The sequence below is a fragment of the Pristis pectinata genome, chromosome 13 (genome assembly GCF_009764475.1).
Source record: "Pristis pectinata isolate sPriPec2 chromosome 13, sPriPec2.1.pri, whole genome shotgun sequence".
NCBI lineage: Eukaryota > Metazoa > Chordata > Chondrichthyes > Rhinopristiformes > Pristidae > Pristis > Pristis pectinata.
In genome coordinates this window covers 45,381,724-45,403,256 of record NC_067417.1, presented here as the reverse complement: position 1 = coordinate 45,403,256, position 21,533 = coordinate 45,381,724, and the positions used below count along the sequence as shown (strand labels likewise).

Below are 21,533 nucleotides of genomic sequence, written 5' to 3'. Positions count from 1 at the left end.
CTGGGTCCCTCATGTAGAAGCAAACCTTCACCACACATGTGAGACTGGGAGGTCTTCTGCTCCCACAGCTGGGCATTAATCCGCTATTGCATAGCATGTAGGATGACTGTTTCAGTCTTGGGCCTGTTGATTAAACAATTGGTGGTGCCCAAGGTCTTGGACCTCCAGAATGGCTTTTCCATGCACCCCGGGCACAGTGTGACAGTCTCCAGATATATCTATCCTATTCCAACCTGAAAGCTTTTCACCCTGCCACCCCTCCCACCCTACCCACCCCACCCACAGCAGCTGATTGTAGCTCCAACCACATATCTGTCAATCATAACGTCTCTAGTTGTGTGTAGGATTACATGTAGACCCTGGTGGGTGGGTTATGTGTAGACTCTGGCGGTGGGTTATGTGTAGATTCTGGGGGTGGGTTATGTGTAGATTCTGGGGGTGGGTTATTGTAGACTCTGGGGGTGGGTTATGTGTAGACTCTGGGTGTGGGTTATGTTTAGATTCTGGGGGTGGGTTATGTGTAGACTGGGGGTGGGTTATGTGTGGACTCTGGGGATGGGCTATGTGTAGACGCTGGGGGTGGGTTATGTGTAGATTCTGGGGGTGGGTTATGTGTGGACTCTGGGGGTGGGTTATGTGTAGATTCTGGGGGTGGGTTATGTGTAGACTCTGGGGGTGGGTTATGTGTAGATTCTGGGGGTGGGTTATGTGTAGACTCTGTGGGTGGGTTATGTGTAGACTCTGGGTGTGGGTTATGTTTAGATTCTGGGGGTGGGTTATTGTAGACTCTGGGGGTGGGTTATGTGTAGACTCTGAGTGTGGGTTATGTTTAGATTCTGGGGGTGGGTTATGTGTAGACTGGGGGTGGGTTATGTGTGGACTCTGGGGGTGGGTTATGTGTGGACTCTGGGGATGGGCTATGTGTAGACGCTGGGGGTGGGTTATGTGTAGACTCTGGGGGTGGGTTATGTGTAGACTGTGGTGGCTCTCCATGATGAGTAGACTGACAGTTAGATATGTGCAGTTTTTGGGCATGTTTAGTTCCTAGCAGAGTGGTAGTTAGTGCAACAACATAATTCTAATATTTTATAGCTCAGCTGATGCTTTCGACATGTTAATCTTCACAAAATGATCCACCATTTCACAGGTAATTCAATTTGAGGATTAATGTCAAACTGCAACATGCAGAAAACATTGTTCTGACGGGGAAGTTGGATTAAACACTTAAAATATATCAGTAGTCAGTGGTATTTAATGGAGTGTACTTTGATGACTTTAATTCCTTTTGATCTGCCCTGATTTCTGCCTGGGTTTGATCGTTGCTGGGCTGAGGTTTACAGAGCAACGAACAATCTGCCAGAAGAACTCAGTGGGTCGAGCAGCATCTGCGGAAGGGAAAGGAATTGTCGACGTTTCGGGTCAAGACCCTGCATCAGGACTGCCATTTGACCTGAAACGTCGACGATCCCTCCCCCCCCACCCCCCCCACAGATGCTGCTCGACCCACTGAGTTCCTCCAGCAGATTGTGTGTTGCTCCAGATTCCAGCATCTGCAGCCTCCCGTGTCTTGCGGAGGTTTACAGAGACTCATTCAGCCACTGGTCTTTTCCTTCAGGCACACAGGAACCCATGATGTCCTCCTTACCCCTGACCCCTGGTCCACCATCCAGTTTGGTCACGGCTGATCTGGGACCTATGTCCTCATAGCCACCTTTGCCCATATCCACATTTGAGAATTCTCCAGCTGTCCCAGAGTCTCTCTGGTAATTAATGAAAATTCCTGTTTCTCCAGGGCACGTGATTTCTGGCCTGTCAAGTTGCAGCTCAGTGATGTGTGTCAGGGGGCTGCTCAAATGCAGTTACCAAACCCTGCAGTCTGCAAAGATGCAGGGTCCGCTCCTTGGAAGATTCCCCAGTGCATCCACATCGCTTGATATCTATTGTTAAAAACAAATCTGTTGTTCTCGGGTTGACAGTTAATGATTGGCTTTACACTGAGTGTCATTTGCAAAAGTGAGATCCAAATTTGCATGTAGAAATGTCTCCGAATTTCTCTCCTAAGGACCTCGACTACAATTTTGGGACAAAGGCCTCTATTCCTGGACACTCCAACCAGTGGAAGTGGTTTCCCTCACTTAATATCAGTTTCCTTTACTATCTTGGAAACTTTGGTTAAATCATCCCTTAACCCCATAACTACAAGCCTCGGCTAAGTACTTCAAAATTTAATCCATGGCATTCAAGCAACGTTCCAGTAACTTCAACTTTTACTCCAATAAAGACAGGAAATGATACAATCACTCAGCAGGTCAGGCAGCATCTGTGTAGAGAGAAACAGAGTTAATGCTTTGGGTCGACAATCTTCCATCGGTGCTGACTCATTTTGAAGCTGAAAGGTTTATTCTGTTTCTCTCTCCACAGAAGCTCGTGCCCTGCTGAATGTTTCTCAGCATTCGTTGTCCCGTTGCAGCTTTCCAGCATCTGCAGTGTTTACCTCTTGGATTTCTCCCTCTACAGCCTGTGTCGCTTCACTGAAACCATTGCAATGTCAGTGGAGGAACTGCAATCGTTAAAAGTTGACAACTTTGGTTGGCACCTTTTGTCAATCCGAAACTGGACAGGCAGTAGACAAAGGCATACAAATTAAGAAAAGGGATTTCTAAACTATTATAGTGGAGAAAATGACTCAGGTTGTCTTTCCTCAGCACTGCATCTGTCTTACACACAGATTTCTCTGTCTATACCTTCACCTTTCTTTTACCACACCTGTTTACTGTCTGATTTCTTTCTCCACTTCTTGATCTCAACCTGTCTCACAGCCTCTCTGTAGCTCAGTGCGTGTGCGTGTGTGTGTGTGTGTGTGTGTGCGTGTGTCTTTATCGCTGATTCCCAGTCTACTTTTTGCCTATTTTGTAACCAAATACAGAGTTTTTCTGCAAACTTGCCTCGTGCTCTTTTATTAGTGATGTATTTATTTCTATAAAATTGTGCCCTGTTTTAATTTAGTTTGTTTGAAAGTGTTTAATGGCTTTCTTATCTAAACAGCATGGCGCCGGTCCTGAGGTCATGGCCTCTATTCCTGGACGGTCCAAGCAACAGAAGTAATTCCTTTTCATCTGTTCCATCATCTTCCCTTAATTTCTCATTTAATTGATTAAATTGCCCTTTCACCTCATGAGTTCCAAAAAACACAAACCACATTTAAGTAATTTCAAAATATAATTCTTTGATTTGATCTGTCTTTTCCTCTTTCTGTTCATAAACAAGGGAAGGGCTTGCACTTATAGAGCACTATTCACAGCCTTAGAACATCTGAAAATGCTTTATAGCCAATGAAGGAAGTCACACAGCGATGGTTGTATTCTTGGTAACATAACAGCCATTTCGGGTGAGGACCCTTCTTCAGTCCTGACCCGAAACGTTGACCGCCTGCTTTTCTCCACGGATGCTGCCTGGCCTGCTGAGTTCCTCCAGCATCATCGTGTTTTTGTTAATTTCAAAATTTGTTAATTTCAGCTAATTTGTTGAGAGCAAATATTAATGAGGGAATAACCAATCGTCCGTTTTTGTGATGTTGACTGCAGGGAAAGCACGGTTCAGGATACTGGAATAACGTTGTAAACACACAGTCTTTTTCCCAGGGAAGGGGAACCAAAAAGTAGAGGGCACAGGTTTAGGGTGAGGGGGGGAAAGATTTGAAAGGGGCCTGAGGGGCAACTTCTTCACACGGAGGGTGGTGCGTGTATTGGAATGAGCTGCCAGAGGAAGTAGTTGAGGCAGGGACGATAACATTTAAAAGGCATTTGGATAATTACATGGATGGGAGGGGATTAGAGGGATACGGGCCAAATGCAGGCAAATGGTACTAGCTTGCATAGTCGGCATGGATGAATTGGGCCTGTTTCTGTGCTGTGGTACTCGATGACTCTATAACATTCCTGCTTTTTTACCACTGCTGTCTTGAATCACTGTAGTCGACAGGACTGAGGGGAGTTAGGTGGGTCTTTGGTTTAAGATCTGCTCCATAAATTGAGCCAGTCAATTGTGCAGCACTGCCTCAGTCTTGTAAAGCAGTTTCCACCTTGGCTGTTGTACAGTCTCTGAACTGATGAGAGAACATCTGCCCAAACTCTGCAATGTTTGCACGTGCATACTGTCCAGCCATAGACCTATTGAGAGACACAGCATCCGGCCCACAGAGTCCATGCTGACCTTAAGCCATCCATTTACAATAATCCTACATTAATCTCACTTTTAATACCCCCTATACTCCCACCAACTCCTCCCCCCCCCCCCAGATTCTACCGCTCACGGACACACCAGTGGCTAATTAACCCAACCCTCACATCTTTGAACTATGGAAGGAAAGTGGGGTGCCCACACAGTTACAGGGAGAACGAGCAAACTCCACACAGGCAGCACCCGAGGTCAGGATCGAACCCAGGTCTCTGGGGCTGTGAGGCAGCGGCCCTACCAGCTGCGCCACTGTGCTGTCCAGTCATGATCAGCTGGAATCGGGAAGGAAAAACATGACTCATTCTGTTTGATGACTGGGAATTGGTTCATTATTGTCACATGTACTGGTATTGGTTTATTATTGTCACTTGTACTGAGGTACAGTCAAAAACTTGTCTTGCATACCGTTCGTACAGGTCAATTCATTACACAGCGCATTGAGGTAGTACAGGGTATGAACAATAACAGAATGCAGAGTAAAGTCTCACAGCTACAGGGAAGTGCATTGCAGGTCACCAGCCCTGTAAGAAGAGTTAAAAGAACATTATTAATAATACTTAGTGGCATAGAATTTAAATTTAAACAAGTGTAATGATTACAGTAAAAGTAATGAGTAGATCTGCAGAGAGCAGCTTGCAATGAGTCACCACACTCCGGCGCCACCTTGCTCTTGCAAGACGGACAGTGTCCCTCTCTGTCTTACATCCATACAGATCATTTCACCACATCAGTACATCGAGGTAGTACAGGTTTTCTTCAGCTCTTCATTGTTTGAGGGCACCAAGACCCTACTGGCATTCCTCACTGAACACCACACAAATCCACCTCTCCAAGGGCCTAAGACCCTGTGGTCTGCAAAGCTCAGCACCACAGCTGGTGTTGTACTGATTCACTGAGCTGGAGATAAACAAGGCAAGTATTTCACTCCTTAATAGATCCCCATTGTCAGAAGAACTCAAGAGTGCAAGGATTCTCCACAAGGTCACAACTCCTACCAGAACAGATAAGGAACCAAAAACAAAGGAAGAAATGTCTAATACAAGAGGGCATGCATTTAAAGCAAAAGGGAGTATGTTCAATGGAGATGTGCGGGGCAAGTTTATTCACACAGAGAATGGTGGGTGCTTGGAATGCGCTGTCTGGGGTGGTGGTGGCGGCAGATACAATAGAGGTGTTTGAAAGGCTGTTAAATAGGCACATGGATGTGCAGAAATAGAAGGATATCGACATTCTGGCGGCAGAAGGGATTAGCTTAGTGAGGCATTAGTTAATTTAGCACAACATGGTGGGCCGAAGGGCCTGTTCCTGTGCTGTACTGTTGTTCCATGTTCTAAGGGAAGTTCCTGAATGCGACACCACAGGGTAACCGCGGTTCCTTCCTCTCGTTGCCTTCCAGGCTGTGCGGATCATGAAGAGCGTGGTCAAGATGTACGGCAGCTATGAGAATTTTGAAGTGGCCACCGGGGGCGCCATGCTGTCAAAGAGCAAAATATGGACCTGCATCAGGAGCTACATGCGCAAGGAAGGTTGCTCTGGAGAGGTGGGATGGATACAACCCCGTGTCCACACAGACCCTGTGCCTTGGCTGTGTGTGTGTGTGCGCACGTTCTAATGTTTAACCCTCGGTTTGCCCTGTGAGCACAGATGAATCTGACTGGGTCTATATTGAGGTGCTGTCATGGAAACATATAACATTCTTATGAGACTTGACAGGATAGATATGGGGATGATTTTTCCCACTAGCTCCAAGGATCAGTTATAGAACAAGGGCTTGGTCATCCAGAACACAGAATTCCCACCTAAATCACTCACTGGCGTCCTGATGTAAACATAGACCCCCACTCCTTTGCAGTCACAGGGGCAAAGCCTTGGAACTCCCCACCAAACAGCTGTACCCTCACCAAACAGACTGCAGCAGTTCAAGAAGGTAGCCCCCAAGCACTGACTCCAGGGTAACTAGAGGCTGGCAAAAGGCATTGGCCATTCCAGAGGCACACACAGCCCAAGTATGAAACAAGAGGTGAGAGGTTTAAAAGGGACACCGGGGCAGCTTCTTCACGCAAAGGGTGGTGTATGTTTGGAGTGAGCCGCCAGAAATAGTGGCTGAGGCGGGCACATTGGCAACATTTAAAGGTCATCTAGACAAGTCCACGGGTAGGAGGGATTTAGACGGCTATGGGCCAAACACGGGCAGGTGGGACCGGCTCGCTGGACAACACAGTCGGCATGGGTGAGTTGGGCCGGAGGGCCTGTCTCCATGCTGTAAGACTCTATAACAGACAGAGAAGAAGAGAACTTGGTGAAGAGCAATAATCAGATTTACTGCAACTCACCAGTGGGGTTTGATGAAAGGAGGAGGAGGTGCTCATGCCTGCTCCGCCGTTCACTATGATCATGGGTGATCGCTTGGCTTGGTGCCAATTTCCTGCACTAACCCCTTATCCCTTAATTTCCTTAATACCTATTGACTTCTATACTGAATGCACTCAGCGACTGAGCCTCCACAGCCCTCTTGCGAAGAGAATTCCGAAGACACACTTCCCTCAGGATAAAGACATTTCTCATTGCTGTACTGAAAGGTTGATCCTTTATTTTGGACTGTGACCCCTGTTTCTGGACACCCCAATCAGGGGAAACATTAACTCTGCATCTACCCCATAAAGCTCCTTAAGAAATTTGTATATTTCAATGAGATGGCCTCTCATTCCTTTAAACTCCAGAGTGTAGGCCCAGTCTGCTTAATAACAAGGAACATAGAACAGTACAACACAGTACAGGGCCTTCAGCCCACAGTGTTGTGCTGACCTATATAAACCTCATCCACATTCAATCTATCCCCCTCTCTACTTCACCTCCCACACCCCTCTATTTTTCTTTCATCCATGTGTCTCTCTCATAGTCTCTTAAATGACCCTATTGTATCAGCCTCTACCACCATCCCCAGCAGTGCGTTCCAGGCACCCACCACTCTCTGTGTAAAAAAACCTACCTCTGACATCTCCCCTGAAATTTCCTCCATGCAACTTAAATAGGTGACCTCTAGCATTGGCCATTACTACCCTGGGGAAAGGATGCTGGCTGTCCACTCTGTCTATGCCTCTCATAATCTTATACACCTCTATCAAGTCTCCTCTCATCCTCCATCGCTCCAAAGAGAAAAGCCCAAACTCGCTCAACCTCTCCTAATAAGACGTGCTCTCCAACCCAGGTAGCATCCCTGTTAATCTCCTCTGCACCCTCTCCAAAGCTTCCACATTTTTCCTATAATGTGGTGACCAGAACTGAACACAATATTCCAAGTGTGGTCCAACCAGAGTCTTATAGAGCTGCAACATTACCTCTCAGCTCTTGAACTCAATCCCCCAGCTAATGAAGGCCAGCATACCATATGGCTTCTTAACCTCCCTATCCACTTGTGCGACAACTTTGAGGGATCTATGTATGTGGACCCCAAGGTCCACGATCCTCCACACTGCTAAGAATCCTGCCATTAACCATGTACTCTGCCTTCAAGTTCATTCTTCCAAAGTGTATCACTTCACACTTTTCCAGACTGAACTCCATCTGCCACTTCTCCGCCCAACTCTGCATCCTGTCTAAATCCCATTGCAACCTACGACAACCTTCTACACTATCCACAACACCACCAACCTTCGTGTCATCTGCAAACTTACCAACTGACCTTCCACTTCCTCATCCAAATCATTTATAAAAATGTCACAAAGAGCAGGGTCCCAGAACAGACCCCTGTGGAACACCACTAGTCACTGACCTCCCGGTCAAATACTTCCCTTCTACAACCACCCTCTGCCTTCTGTGGGCAAGCCAATTTCAAATCCACACAGCCAATTTTCCATGGATCCCATACCTTATGACTTCCTGAATGAGCCTACCGTGGGAACCTTGTCAAACACCTTGCTAAAATCCATATATACATCAACCACACCACCTTCATCAATTCGTCCTGTCACTTCCTCAAAAAACTCAATCAGGGTCATGAGACATGACCTGCCCCTCACAAAGCCATGTTGACTACCCTTAATAAGACTATGCTTCTCCAAATGCTCATAAATCCTGTCCCTAAGAATCCTCTCCAATAGTTTGCCCACCACTGATGTAAGACTCACTGGTCTATAACTCCTGGGATTATCCCTTTTACCTTTCTTGAACAATGGGACGTTTGCCATCCTCCAATCCTCCAGTACCACTCCTGTGGCCAGGGAGGACTCAAAGATCATTGTTAATGCTCCAGCAATCTCTTCCCTCGCTTCCCATAGTAACCTGGGGTATATCCTGTCCGACCCCGGGGACTTATCTATCCTGATGCTTTTTAGTAGCTCCAACACTTTCTTTCCTAACCTCAACATGCTCCAACACATTTGCCTGTTCTATGTTAACCTCACCAAATGTAACACATTCACCTCCACACGAAGCAATCTCAGGAAGGGTCAGTGGATGAAGTTCATCCATTGCAGGAATGTTGGTTCAGTTAACATCCCTTCCCTGGATCACCAAGGACTGTACAAGCACTATATCGGGCACTGAGCTGTCCCAGTCCCTGTGATCTGAGTGCAGGGAAATAACCAGGACAGATTATAAAGGAGGATTGGTGTTAATAGCCACTGGCAGTGATGTATGATCTCTTGCCAGAGTTTTTTCAGTGTAGCAAGTGCACCTATTTCACTGTCAGTTCCATCCTGCCATTAGTGCCTTAACAATGACCCCAGTGCTCCTCACCAATCAGCAGCCAGTGCCAGGGTTTGGGGGGTGGGGAAGGGAGATGAAATACCAGAAAGAAGATATTTGGTCAATTCAGGAGCAGAACATATTCCAGGAAGCTCCCCTCCAATGTGGAGACCATGATGATCAAAAGGTGTGTCACCAAACATCAGTATTTCAACCCAATCTATAGTAGGCGTTTATATCAACCTCCTGAGAATTTCAACCCATTCCCAGATGGGTCCCCAATCTAATATTGAGGGTTAAAGATGGTAGCTCAGTCTGTGTTAGTCCAGCACGGGTGTCAGCATCTCCTTGGAATCCCAGGGGATAATAAATCTTCAACCAACACTTAAAAAAAGATGCAGATTATTTGTCTATGACTAGATTGTAGTTTCCATAATCTTGCTATAGATAAATTCTGTGCCATGTTCCTTATTTTAAACACTGATTTAATTCCAAAAGAAATTTGTTGGCTGTAGTGTCATAAAGTTACTACAGCACGGAGACGGGCCCTTCGGCCCGCCAGGTACGTGCCACCCTTGTACAGTAACACACTATTTCTTGTACTAACACACTACATGTGCCAGGTCCGCCCTCTCTTCACCCCGCGGCCGATCGCTGTTGCAGATCGCTGGGTGAGTTGCCCCTTCGCGCTGTCCCGCTCCTGGTTCACCCTACACGGTCCGCTTGAGCTCCACCCTGCCGGGTCCGCACCGGGTTTGCCAGATCCTATTCACCCTGCCGCCCGCTACCTCTGTGCACTAAGTGCTTCGTTCCCGCTTCGCTCTGGCCTCAGTCTGTCCGTGCCTCCCCCTACCATGTGCGCTGGCTCGTCACCCTGCACCTCATCACCTTTCGTGGACAACTTCTAATCGCCCTGCCCTCGATGTTTCAGCAAACCCCCCCCCCCCCCCCCCCTCCCGGCCGATTAGTTGCCCATTCGCTGTGCCCTGCACCCTACACGGTCCGCTAGGCCATCACCCTTTCAGGTCCGCTTGAGCTCCCCCCCCCCCCCCCCCCCCCCCCCCCGCACCCTGCCGTGTTCCTTTCAGGTCCGCTGGAGCTCAACCCTGACGTCATCTTTCCGGATCTGCACTGGGTTTGCCAGATCCGCTACTCCCTGCCGCCCGCAACCTCTGTGTCCTAAGTGCTTCGTTCCCGCTTCGCTCTTGGCCTCTGTCTGTCCGTGCCTCCCCCTACCATGTGCGCTGGCTCGTCACCCTGCACCTTCTTCACATTTCGCGAACAATTTCCAACCACCCTGCTTTCCATGTTTCACTTGCACCTTCATCTGTCCCGCTCCTGGTTCACCCTACACGGTCGGCTTGGCTGTCACCCTATCACGTCCGCTTGAGCTCCACCCTGACGTCATCTGTACAGGTTCGCTTGAGCTCCACTCTGATGTCACCCTTTCAGGTCCGCTTGAACGCTACCCTGCCGTATTCCTTTCAGGTCCGCTGGACTTCAGCCCTGACGTCATCCTTTCAGGTCCCCCTGAGCTCCACCCTGTCGGGTCCGCACCTGTTTTGTCAGATCCGCCTCTCCCTGTCAATCGCTTCTTTGCCCTACGCGCTTCGTTCTCTTTTCCTCCCCCTACCTGGTGCGCTGACTCCTCATGTTTCGAGAACAATGTCCGATCACCCTGCTCTCCATGTTTCACGCCGCGGCCGATTACTGTTGCACATTCCAGGGTTTGTGGCACCTTCATCTGTCCCGCTCCTGGTTCACCCTACACGGTCGGCTTGGTTATCACCCTTTCAGGTCCGCTTGAGCTCCACCCTGACGTCATCTGCTTGAGGTCCATCTTTCCGTGTTCCTTTCAGGTCCGCTTGAGCTCCACCCTGCCGAGTTTCTTTCAGGTCCGCTTCAACACCCTGCCGGGTCAGCACCGGTTTCGCCAGATCCGCTTCTCCCTGCCGCTCGGTACCTCTGTGCCCTACGTGCTTCGTTCTCGCTTCGCTCTGGCGTCAGTCTGTCCGTGCCTCCCCCTACCATGTGCGCTGGCTCGTCACCCTGCACCTCATCACATTTCGTGGACAAATCACCCCGCCCTCGATGTTTCACCCCGCGACCAATTACTGTTGCGCTCTCCTGGGTGAATTGCCCCTTCGCTCCGTCCTGCTCCTGGTTCACCCTACACGGTCGACTTGGCCATCACCCTTTCCGGTCCGCTTCAGCTCCACCAGGGAGTTTTGGGAGACAACCTGAGGTCATGAAAGGGCCTATTCCTTCCCTTCTTCAAACTCTCTCTCAGCTTCTCAGTTCTTCCGTTTCCTCTGTGTGTCTACAGGTTTTCTAAACTCTGAATTTCATCTCTTGCTGATGTTTTTTATCCTTCCCTGTTCTCTCCTTCAGTGTGCCTTCTCTCTCTTTCTCACTTTCTATTTCTCTCTCTCCCTCACACTCTCTCCCTCCCTTCCTCTCTCCCTCCCATTATTCCGTGCCCCGACTTCAACATCTTTTTTGTCAGTCTTTTCTGAGTTTGCTTCCTTCTGTTCTCTTTCCCATTATTCCTCACCCCCTTTTCTGATAATTTTGTTTTCTATTGCACTTCTGATTTTTTTTCTAAGTTTCTTCTCATTTTGCAGCACTTCCCCCCCCCCCCCCCCCCCCCCCCCCCCACCCAAGATGATGCCTTTCAATGCACCCTCCCTGGGCTAAGTTACTGACACCAACTCAAGTCCAGCAGCTCCAGATGAAGCTGTCTGAAGGCTTGACAATACTCTTTGCTGTATAAATTGCTGTCTGTTATTGTTAAGTTACTGTGGCACGGGGGAGTATAACAGATGTCACTGGACTGTCTGGCTTCACAAGTAAACACTGCCGCTGTTCCAACAATAAATCTGGAAAGCTGACGTGAAGCCAAAACCCTGAGTTGTCTGTCACCCTGATTAAAACAAAGTCTGTCAATTACTCTTTCTCCCTTCAAAATCAGTCAGTGGTGAACACCTCAGGAGTGAAAGGACTTACCCACCTGAAGCCAGATGTGTACCCAGTGTGGAGAAGGGACTGTGTCTCCAAAAGGAACATGTGGCCTCACTACCTGCCTGATCCATGTCCGTTGGAACTTAGCCAGCTCGGTTCCGGTCTCCTGCAGTGATGGACTTTTGAAGTTTCCCACCCAGACAACATTCTGTGCCCTTACTACTAGCAGCATTTCTTCCAAATGTTGTTCAACATGGAGGGGCACCGATACATCAGCTGAGGGAGGACAGTAGGTGGTGATCAGGAGGAGATCTCCTGGCCCACGTTGAACCTGATGCCATGAAACTAACCTGGGGTCAGGCATCAGTGCTGAAGACCCCTTCCTGGGTCTGTCCTGTCGGTCAGGCGGGGATTGTGATGAGGGGACCCCGGCCCATTGTCTGGGGACACAATAGGGTGGGAGGAGTGGGGTGAAGGTGATGAGGGGGAGGGGTGCGGAGGGGATGAGGGGGGAGCGGGTGGGGTAGGGGATGAGGGGGGAGGGTTGGAGATGGATGAGGATGGAGGAGTGGGGAGGGATATGGGTGAGAGTGGTAGGAGTGGGGAGGAGTGAGGGTGGAGGGGTGGGGAGGGGATGAGGGTGGAGGGTAGAAGGGTGGGGAGGGGATGAGGGCGGAGGGGTGGGGAGGGGATGAGGGTGGAGGGGTGGGGAGGGGGTGAGGGTGGAGGAGTGGGGAAGGGATGAAGGTGGGGGGTGGGGAGGGGATGAGGGCGGAGGGTAGAAGGGTGGGGAGGGGATGAGGGTGGAGGGGTGGGGAGGGGGTGAGGGCGGAGGGGTGGGGAGGGGATGAGGGCGGAGGGGTGGGGAGGGGGTGAGGGCGGAGGGGTGGGGAGGGGATGAGGGTGGAGGGGTGGGGAGGGGGTGAGGGCGGAGGGGTGGGGAGGGGATGAGGGTAGGAGGGTGGGGAGGGGATGAGGGCAGAGGGATGGGGAGGGGATGAGGGCGGAGGGGTGGGGAGGGGGTGAGGGCGGAGGGGTGGGGAGGGGATGAGGGTAGAAGGGTGGGGAGGGGATGAGGGCGGAGGGGGTGGGGAGGGGGTGAGGGCGGAGGGGTGGGGAGGGGGTGAGGGTGGAGGGGTGGGGAGGGGGTGAGGGCGGAGGGGTGGGGAGGGGATGAGGGTAGGAGGGTGGGGAGGGGATGAGGGCAGAGGGATGGGGAGGGGTGAGGGCGGAGGGGTGGGGAGGGGGTGAGGGCGGAGGGGTGGGGAGGGGATGAGGGTAGAAGGGTGGGGAGGGGATGAGGGCGGAGGGATGGGGAGGGGATGAGGGCGGAGGGGTGGGGAGGGGGTGAGGGCGGAGGGGTGGGGAGGGGATGAGGGTAGAAGGGTGGGGAGGGGATGAGGGGTGGGGAGGGGATGAGGGTAGAAGGATGGGGAGGGGATGAGGGCGGAGGGGTGGGGAGGGGATGAGGGTAGGAGGGTGGGGAGGGGATGAGGGCGGAGGGATGGGGAGGGGATGAGGGCGGAGGGATGGGGAGGGGATGAGGACGGAGGGGTGGGGAGGGGGTGAGGGTAGAAGGGTGGGGAGGGGGTGAGGGTGGAGCAGTGGGGAGGGGATGAGGGTGCAGCGGTGGGGAGGGGATGAGAGTGGAGGGGTGGGGAGGGGATGAGGGCGGAGGGGTGGGAAGGGGATGAGGGGAGGAGAGTTGGGTGATGAGGGTGGAGGAGTGGGGAAAGTCTAAGGGTGGGGAGGGATGAGGGTGGTAGGAGTTGGGAGGGGATGAGGGCAGAGGAGTGAAGGTGGAGGGGTTGGGGATGAGGGTGGTAGGAGTGGGGAGGGGATAAGGGCATGAAAGGGAGGGGAGGGAGTGAGATACTCGGGACGTCGGCTGTGGGGCGGTGAAGGTGCAGCAAACGTCCCACCATCTGCACCGTGTCCTTGTGTGCGCCGCAGGGTAAGGAACGAGCTGCACCATTGCTGCTCCTGACACAAACTCTGGGCATTCCACATTACTTTCCGGTGATGTTTCTTTCAATAGAAGCTACAGTTGCAGCCAGCACACAGAGAGCGTGTTGCCCTCAGCAGTGTGCTCGTGGCTGGACGGACAGGTTTAATCCTGCTGGTCATGATAGTGGTCAAAATTAAACCCAAGCAAAGAAACAGAAATTTGCCTCAGCCACGTCCTCAGCCAGGACAACAGCCAGTCTCCGTGACGGCCTTTCATTCTTGGGCAGGCAATATGAAGATTAGTCACTTGGACAAGGTACTGCCAATCTAGTTGTGTGCATGTAACTTTATCCCAGCATGAGATCGTCCCACTGGAAAAAGAAAGGCGATTACCAGAGGGAAACAAAGCTAAAGTACTTCTGCTGAGGGAGCTGGTGCTAATTGATAAATAAACCGCACTGGCTGGCGTGAACTTAAGGCTGCTTGTGTTTACAGGGTGGTTGTGACTGGATGGGATGTACCTTCCCGTGGACTGGCGGGGAGGTGGTGGGGTGATAAGTTGCCGTAGACTGGACCCAGAGTGGCAGCTCCCCTTTAACCCGAGCCCTGCCGCTCAGCACTAGCACTGTTGCGGATCCCCAGCGCTCTGCTCCAGTTACAGTTCATGCCGAGGTCATTGCCGAGAGGAATGTGTTCTAATTGTGCTGGTGATGTGCTGACTTGCACTCAGCACACAGACAAGGACCCCCTGTTAAACACTGGCCCGCCCTTGAGGAAATCTTGGCTTGGAAATTTTCTGCTCCCTGTCGGAGAAACTATCACTCCACCAACATAAATCACTTTGTCGGGCAGCACTGAGCAATTCTGCACATTTCTGAGAGAGCTTATTTAAGATTTAAGACATCTTTATTAGTCACATGTACATCGAAACACACAGTGAAATGCATCTTTTTTGCGTAGAGTGTTCTGGGGGCAGCCCGCAAGTGTCGCCACGCTTCCGGCGCCAACATAGCATGCCCACAACTTCCTAACCCGTACGTCTTTGGGATGTGGGAGGAAACCGGAGCACCCGGAGGAAACCCACGCAGACACGGGGAGAACGTACAAACTCCTCACAGACAGTGGCCGGAATTGAACCCAGGTCGCTGATGCTGTAGAACATTACGCTGACCGCTACACTATTGTGTCTGCGGTCGTCGATATTGTATGGTCCTTGTAGTGGGAGGTTTTGCTGCAACTTTGTGCTGTTTTTCCAGCTTCCAATACACACAAACGATATCAACGGAGCACAAAGGTTTAAAGTCCAAGGTCTTTCACCGCCTGATCCAAGTCGCAACAACCACTCTTCTTTCACAGAAGCATCATATTTTACAAGCAGTGAAGGCATCACAGCTGAGTTACTTCACAGACTAGCTGCCCTTCTCCCATGTTCGTGGGCTGAGGGAGATCTATAGTGCTCTCTCAACCAAACCACAAGCAAACTGAAAATGCTGGAAACACTCAGCAGGCCAGGCGGCAGCTGTGGGGAGAGACACAGAGTTAATGCCTCAGCAACACTCCTGACGAAGAACCTTTCTGACCCACTGAGCGTTTCCAGCAGTTTCAGCTTTTGGTTCAGGTTTTCAGCATCTATGATTTTGTTCTGCTTCTCCAATAAATGAACCTTGGCTGACCCAGTCACCACAATGGCCGGTGGTTTCTGTCTGCTTCCCATCAAAACTTCGTGGCCAGGTATACCAGAGGAAATGCAGCAAAGAGTACAGCAGTTCCTCATTCATCCAATGAGAAAAGGGTAAAGATCAGAAGGCATCCATCAGAACGTGGAGCAGTACAGCACAGGAACAGGCCCTTCGGCCCACGATGTCTGTGCCGACCATTATTCCAACCTAAACCAATCCCATCTGCCTGCAGGTGGTCTCTATCCCTCCATTGCCTGCCTGTTTGTGTGCCTGTCTGAATGCCTCTTCAACATTGCTACAGTATCTGGCTCCACCACGTCCCCGGCAGCGCATTCCAGACGCCTAGTGCTCTCTTGTGTAAAAAAGAAATTGCCTTGTAAATCCCCTTTAAACTTATCCCCTGTCACCTTAAACCTGTGCCCTCTAGTATTTGACATTTCCGCCCTGGGAAACAAGACTCTCACTAACTACCCTATCTGTACTTCTCATAATTTTATAAACTATCAGGCAGATACATTAGGGATATTGAAGAGACTCGTAGATAGACACATGAATAATAGAGAAATGGGGGTGGGGTGGGGGCGATGTGGGAGGGAAGGGTTAGATAGATCTTAGAGCAGGATAAAATGTCGGCACAACATTGTGGGCCGAAGGGCCTGTACTGTGCTGTAATGTTCTATGTTCTACATTCTATAGGTCTCCCTGTAGCCCCCAATGCTCCAGAGAAAACAATCCAAGTTTGCCCACCCTCTCCTTGGACAAACTTGGATTGCAGAAGAGGTTTACCAGGATGCTGCCTGGATTAGAGAGCTAATACTCGCTAATCCAGGCTGCATCCTGGTGAACCTCTTCTGCACCCTCTCCAAAGCCCCCACATCCCTCCTGTAATAAAGCACACAGCATTCCAAATATGGCCTAATCAAGGTTTTATACAGCTGCAACATGGCTTCCCAACTGTTATACTCAACACCCCGTCCGATGAAGGCAACTATGCTGTACACCATCCTTACCACCCTACCTACCTGTGTTGCCACTCTCAGGGAGCTCCGGACTTGGACCCCAAGATCCCTCTGTACAGCTGAGGATCTCGAGGTGGGAGCCAACACCTTGTCAATTCTGCACTCTCTCGTGCTTAGAAGAATGAGAGGTGATCACATTGAAGCACACAAAATTCCTGGGTAGCGAGATGAAGGGATGATGTTTCCTCAGGCTGGGCTGTCAGGCGACAGGGTCACAGACTCAAAGGGTCAGCCATTCAGACCAAGAACCTTCAACAAGAGGGGAGTGTATCTTTAGAATTCTCTACCCAAGAGGGCTGTGGGGGGCTCAGAGTATATTCAAGGCAGGGGTGGTAGGGTTTTGAATATTGAAGGAATCAAGGGAATCAGTCATGTGATAGGATGAAATATTTGCAATTCTTCATTGTTTATCTTATTGAATGATGGGGCAGGGGTGAGGGACGTAAATGACGTACTCCTGCTTTTAGTTCTTGTGTCCTGTTCACCCGCACTTCGACATTTCCTGCAGGAGTAAGATACGATAAGATCAGATTTCTTTATTAGTCACATGTACATCAAAACACACAGTGAAAAGCATCTTCTGCGTAGAGTGTTCTGGGGGCAGCCCGCAAGTGTCACCATGCTTCTGGCACCAAACATAGCACGCCCGCAACTTCCTAACTTTGGAATGTGGGAGGAAACCGGAGCACCTGGAGGAAACCCACGCAGACACGGGGAGAACGTACCCTCCACAGGGCAGATTTGGGTGCCTGGACTGATCCCAAGGTCACCCTCTCTCACAGAAGCCCAGGCTCCATGCTGTCTCTGCTGATGTGAGCTGCGTGTGGCCCCCTTCTCGCTGGCTGATGCTCACAGGAGACAGAATGGACGGCGCGGTGGCTCAGCGGGTAGAGCCACTTCCCCGCAGCTCCAGGTTCAATCCCGGCCTCGGGCGCTGTCTGTGTGGAGTTTGCACGTTCTCCCTGTCACCGTGTGGGGGTCTCTTCCAATTCCGGTTTCCTCCCACATCCTAAATATGTCCGGGCTGGTAGGTTAATTGGCCCCTAGTGCGTAGGTGCGGGGTAGAATCTGGGGTGGAGTTGATGGGAATGAAACTTGGTGTCGTGTAAATGGGTCATTGATAAGTCAGTTTGGACTCTGGGCCGAATGGCCTGTGTCTGTGCTGCCTGACTCACAAACTGGTCACTGAGTTGTTCATCCAGAGTTAAGACATGGAATATGGGGGGGGGGGGGGGTTAGGGTTAGGGCTGTGTGGAGCAGATAGGAGAGATGGGGACTATTTTAAATGAGGCAGCAGAGAGGAAGAGATTTAAAACATGGGAACCAGTTAAAGTTTGTAGCCAGGGAACGGAAAATTTGCACCAACCATATTTTACAGCAGCAGAAATTTATGAAAATGAGATTTGGAAGGAAAAGACTGCAAGCTGCACAAGGAAAAATTCTTGTGGAAGCACTTGGCTAGCCTTGGCGTAAAGCTGACAGGACGAGATATTTGCAATTCTTCCTTGGTTAGATAATCTCAGGAGAAGTGTCATTTTTGAGCAGTGACTCTGTACGATAAATAACATCAGCAGGAAGCATTCCTGGACCAAGATGTTGGTCACGTGACCCCCACCAGAGAGGAACGACACTGGCCCAGGAATTGTTGAGAACTCTCTGGCCGAGCTCCACTGCTGGTGTCCTGTCTGTGCACTGCTGCTGAGCTCCACACAGGCAACACATGGAGTGCAGCTCTGGAGCACAAAGCTGCCGGGAACTGTCAGCATTTACCCTGGGAATCTGCTTGTGGATCCTGCAATGGATTAATCCTGGACCCACAAAACCATTCGCTTGAATAGAGATTTTAAGGGTCTGTGGTAGAGAGGTGAGGATAACGTAAGTTACACGATTAAAGATTTTATATCTTTATTAATCACATGGACATCGAAACATACAGTGAAATACATCTTTTTGCGTAGAGTGTTCTGGGGGCAGCCCGCAAGTGTTGCCACGCTTCCGGCGCCAACATAGCACGCCCACAACTTCCTAACCCGTACACCTTTGGAATGTGGGAGGAAACCGGAGCACCCGGAGGGAACCCACGCAGACACACGGGGAGAACGTACAAACTCCTTACAGACAGTGGCCGGAATTGAACCCGGGTTGCTGGTGCTGTAATAGCCTTACGCTAACCACTACACTACCATTTGTTGTTAATCACTTAACTTTATTTTAATCTGTTTTAGGTGATTTATTTTAGTTTTTCTAAATTACGGACTTAAGTTTTTTGAACTGTTTATTTGATTTGGATTAGTTTTTGAGTGCTTACGAACATCAGGGACATCAAGAGGCATTAAAGATGTTTGTCTCCTCTGGTAGAAGGTAAAACTGGGGCTGGACTTTGCTATTTACCATAGATGTGTGGCAGCCCCCCTGTCCCTCACCTGGTGTCACACAGAGGCTCATCAAACAGCATGTGGTCTCCGCCTCAACCATCCTGTTGGGCCTTATAGATACAGACGGAGTTGGGGCAGAAGCAGTGAGCCAGTGCCTGGTCACAGATGTTTCAGATGGGCAAAAGGGTCAGCATGGGTGTGTTGGACTGAAGAGCCTGACTCTGTGCTGTGCAGTTCGATTGCTCTGTAATCCTTCAGTGTTATGATTGTACAATATGTAAAAACAATGCACTCCCTGAAATCCTGGCCACAGAATCATTGAAAGGATAACTGCGATTTTAAAAAAACTGCAGATGCTGGAAATTCAAAATAAAATCAGAAAATACCGGAAGCACTCACCAGATCTGAGAATTAATTTCATTTCTGATGAAGGGTCTTTGACGCGAAAGGTTAATTCTGTTTCTCTTCCCACAGATGCAGCCTGAACTGCTGAGAGTTTCCAGCATTTTCTGTTTTTAGTCTCTAAAAGCTAATGCTCCTCAAAGACCCATAAGGTGGAGCTGAGTGACCCCTGAGGGCATCTGTGGAAGGATGCCCTCCCACAGATGCTGCCTGACCCGCTGGGTTACTCCGGCATCTTGCGTGTCGCTCCAGATTCTGGCGTCTGCTGTCGCTTGTGTCTCCCTGAGTGCCCCTGTCCATTTGTTTCCGTGAGAGCTCCCTCAGAACAGGGGTCATCCACCATTCTGTCTGCACCTTTCTGCATTCGACTCTCACAAACTCTCCCGGATGGTTTGAACACTCTGCACCACTCAAGTACAGTGAAAGCCTGTGCACTGGTCTTTCAATAACTGGCACACTTCAGTGACTGGCACTTCATAGCTGGCACCAGGGGAGCAGTGAGGGAGTGGACATCAGGACCACTCTGAAGGAGTGCCCAGGCTAACATTGGGACCGCACTCAGGGAGACACGGGGATAACAACAACTGGACCGTGCTGAGGACAACACTGTCCAACAATAGGACTGCACTGAGCGGACGCCCGGATTGACAAGATGTTAACCTGCGTAATTGATTAGCCGGCAACTGTCAAGCTTAACAAATGCTGGATAACCAAGCTTTTACTGTCATATATCAATTGATCCAAACCGAATCTGTCCAGTGGGACAGGGTGTATCGAATGCTCCACAACAATCAATTAAACCCTTAAATAGCTAAGTAACTAGACAGCTGTAAAAAGGAGTTTGAAAGGTAGAACTCTGTAAATTTATAAGAACGTTAATAATAGTAGAGCATGTGAAACAGAAGTCAGACTGGTTTATTCAGCCCCTCCTGCCTGCTCTGCCAGTCAATAAGATCAAGGGTATCATTTACCTCAGCGCCACTTTCCTGCACTAACCTCACATCCCTTTTCCCTCAAGCATCTATCAACCTCTTTCTCGAACATGCTCAGCAGCCGAACCTCCACGGCCCTCTTGGACAGAGATTCACTACTGTCTGGGTGAAGAACTTCCTTCTCATATCTACCCTGAAAAGCCGATCCCTTATTCTGAGACTGTGAACCCCTGCTTTTGGACACCCTAGTCAGGGGAAACGTCAACTTTGTATCTACAACATCAAGCCCCTTAAGAATTCTGAGCAAATTTCAATGAGGTCATATTCTTCTAAACTCCAGAGAATACAGGCCTTGTCTGCTCAATCTCTCCACAAATGACAAACCTGCCCACCCAGGAATCAAGCTGGTGAAACTTTGCAGCATCCGTCTATTCGCAGATGTTTTTTTCCTCAGACAGGATGACCAGATCTGTGCACAGACCTATAATAACAAAGTCAAAGTCAAGTTTATTGTCACATGCACAGGTGCACTGAAAAACTTACTTGCAGCAGCATCACAGGCACATAGCATCAGGGACACAATATTCACAAGAAAAACATAAACTAAACATAAATTATACACAATTTTTACAAGAAAGAACACAATCAGAACAAAAAAAGTCTATTTTAGTGCAAAGTGATCAAAGTGTTGCTATACTGAGGTAGTGATTAGGGTTGTGTAGGTTGGTTCAAGAACCGAATGGTTGAAGGGAAGTAGCTGTTCCTGAACCTGGTGGTGTGGGACTTCAGGCTTCTGTACCTCGTGCCCGATGGTAGCTGCGAGAAGACGGCACGGCCCGGATGGTGGAGATCTTGGATGATGGATGTTGCCTTCTTGAGGGAGCGCCTCCTGTCGATACTACCGATGGTGGGGAGGGATGTGCCCGTGATGTATTGGGCTGAGTCCCACTATTCTCTGAAGCTTCTTACGTTCCTGCGCATTCAATTGCCGTACCAGACCACGATGCAACCAGTCAGGAAACCTTCAAGAGTACATCTTTAAAGTTTGTCAGAGTGTTCAGTGACAATCCGAACCTCCTTAACCTCCTAAGAAAGTAAAGGCATTGGTGCACCTTCCTTGTGATTGCATTTGTGTGCTGGGCACATATAAATTCACATATATGTTTTTTCATATAATTCTGCAGTAAAATATCCCATCACATTAATCCTAGCATTTTCCTGGTGCCGCAGTCAATATTTATCACTTAAATTTAAAACCATTCAACTGCACAAATATCTCACTGCTGTTTTTGGGAC

At 49.8% G+C, this 21,533-nt stretch overlaps 1 protein-coding gene across 3 annotated transcripts in view; it reads left to right on the top strand.

Annotated features, from left to right (window-relative positions):
• The window catches only part of LOC127577372 (microtubule-associated tyrosine carboxypeptidase-like), a 57,344-nt gene that overhangs the window by 24,269 nt on the left and 11,542 nt on the right, over nt 1-21,533 (top strand). For all 3 annotated transcript variants that reach the window (XM_052028527.1, XM_052028529.1, XM_052028528.1), the window contains exon 3: nt 5,633-5,776. In XM_052028527.1, coding sequence (XP_051884487.1) covers nt 5,633-5,776 — 144 coding nt within the window. The remainder of the gene's footprint in view (nt 1-5,632; nt 5,777-21,533) is intronic.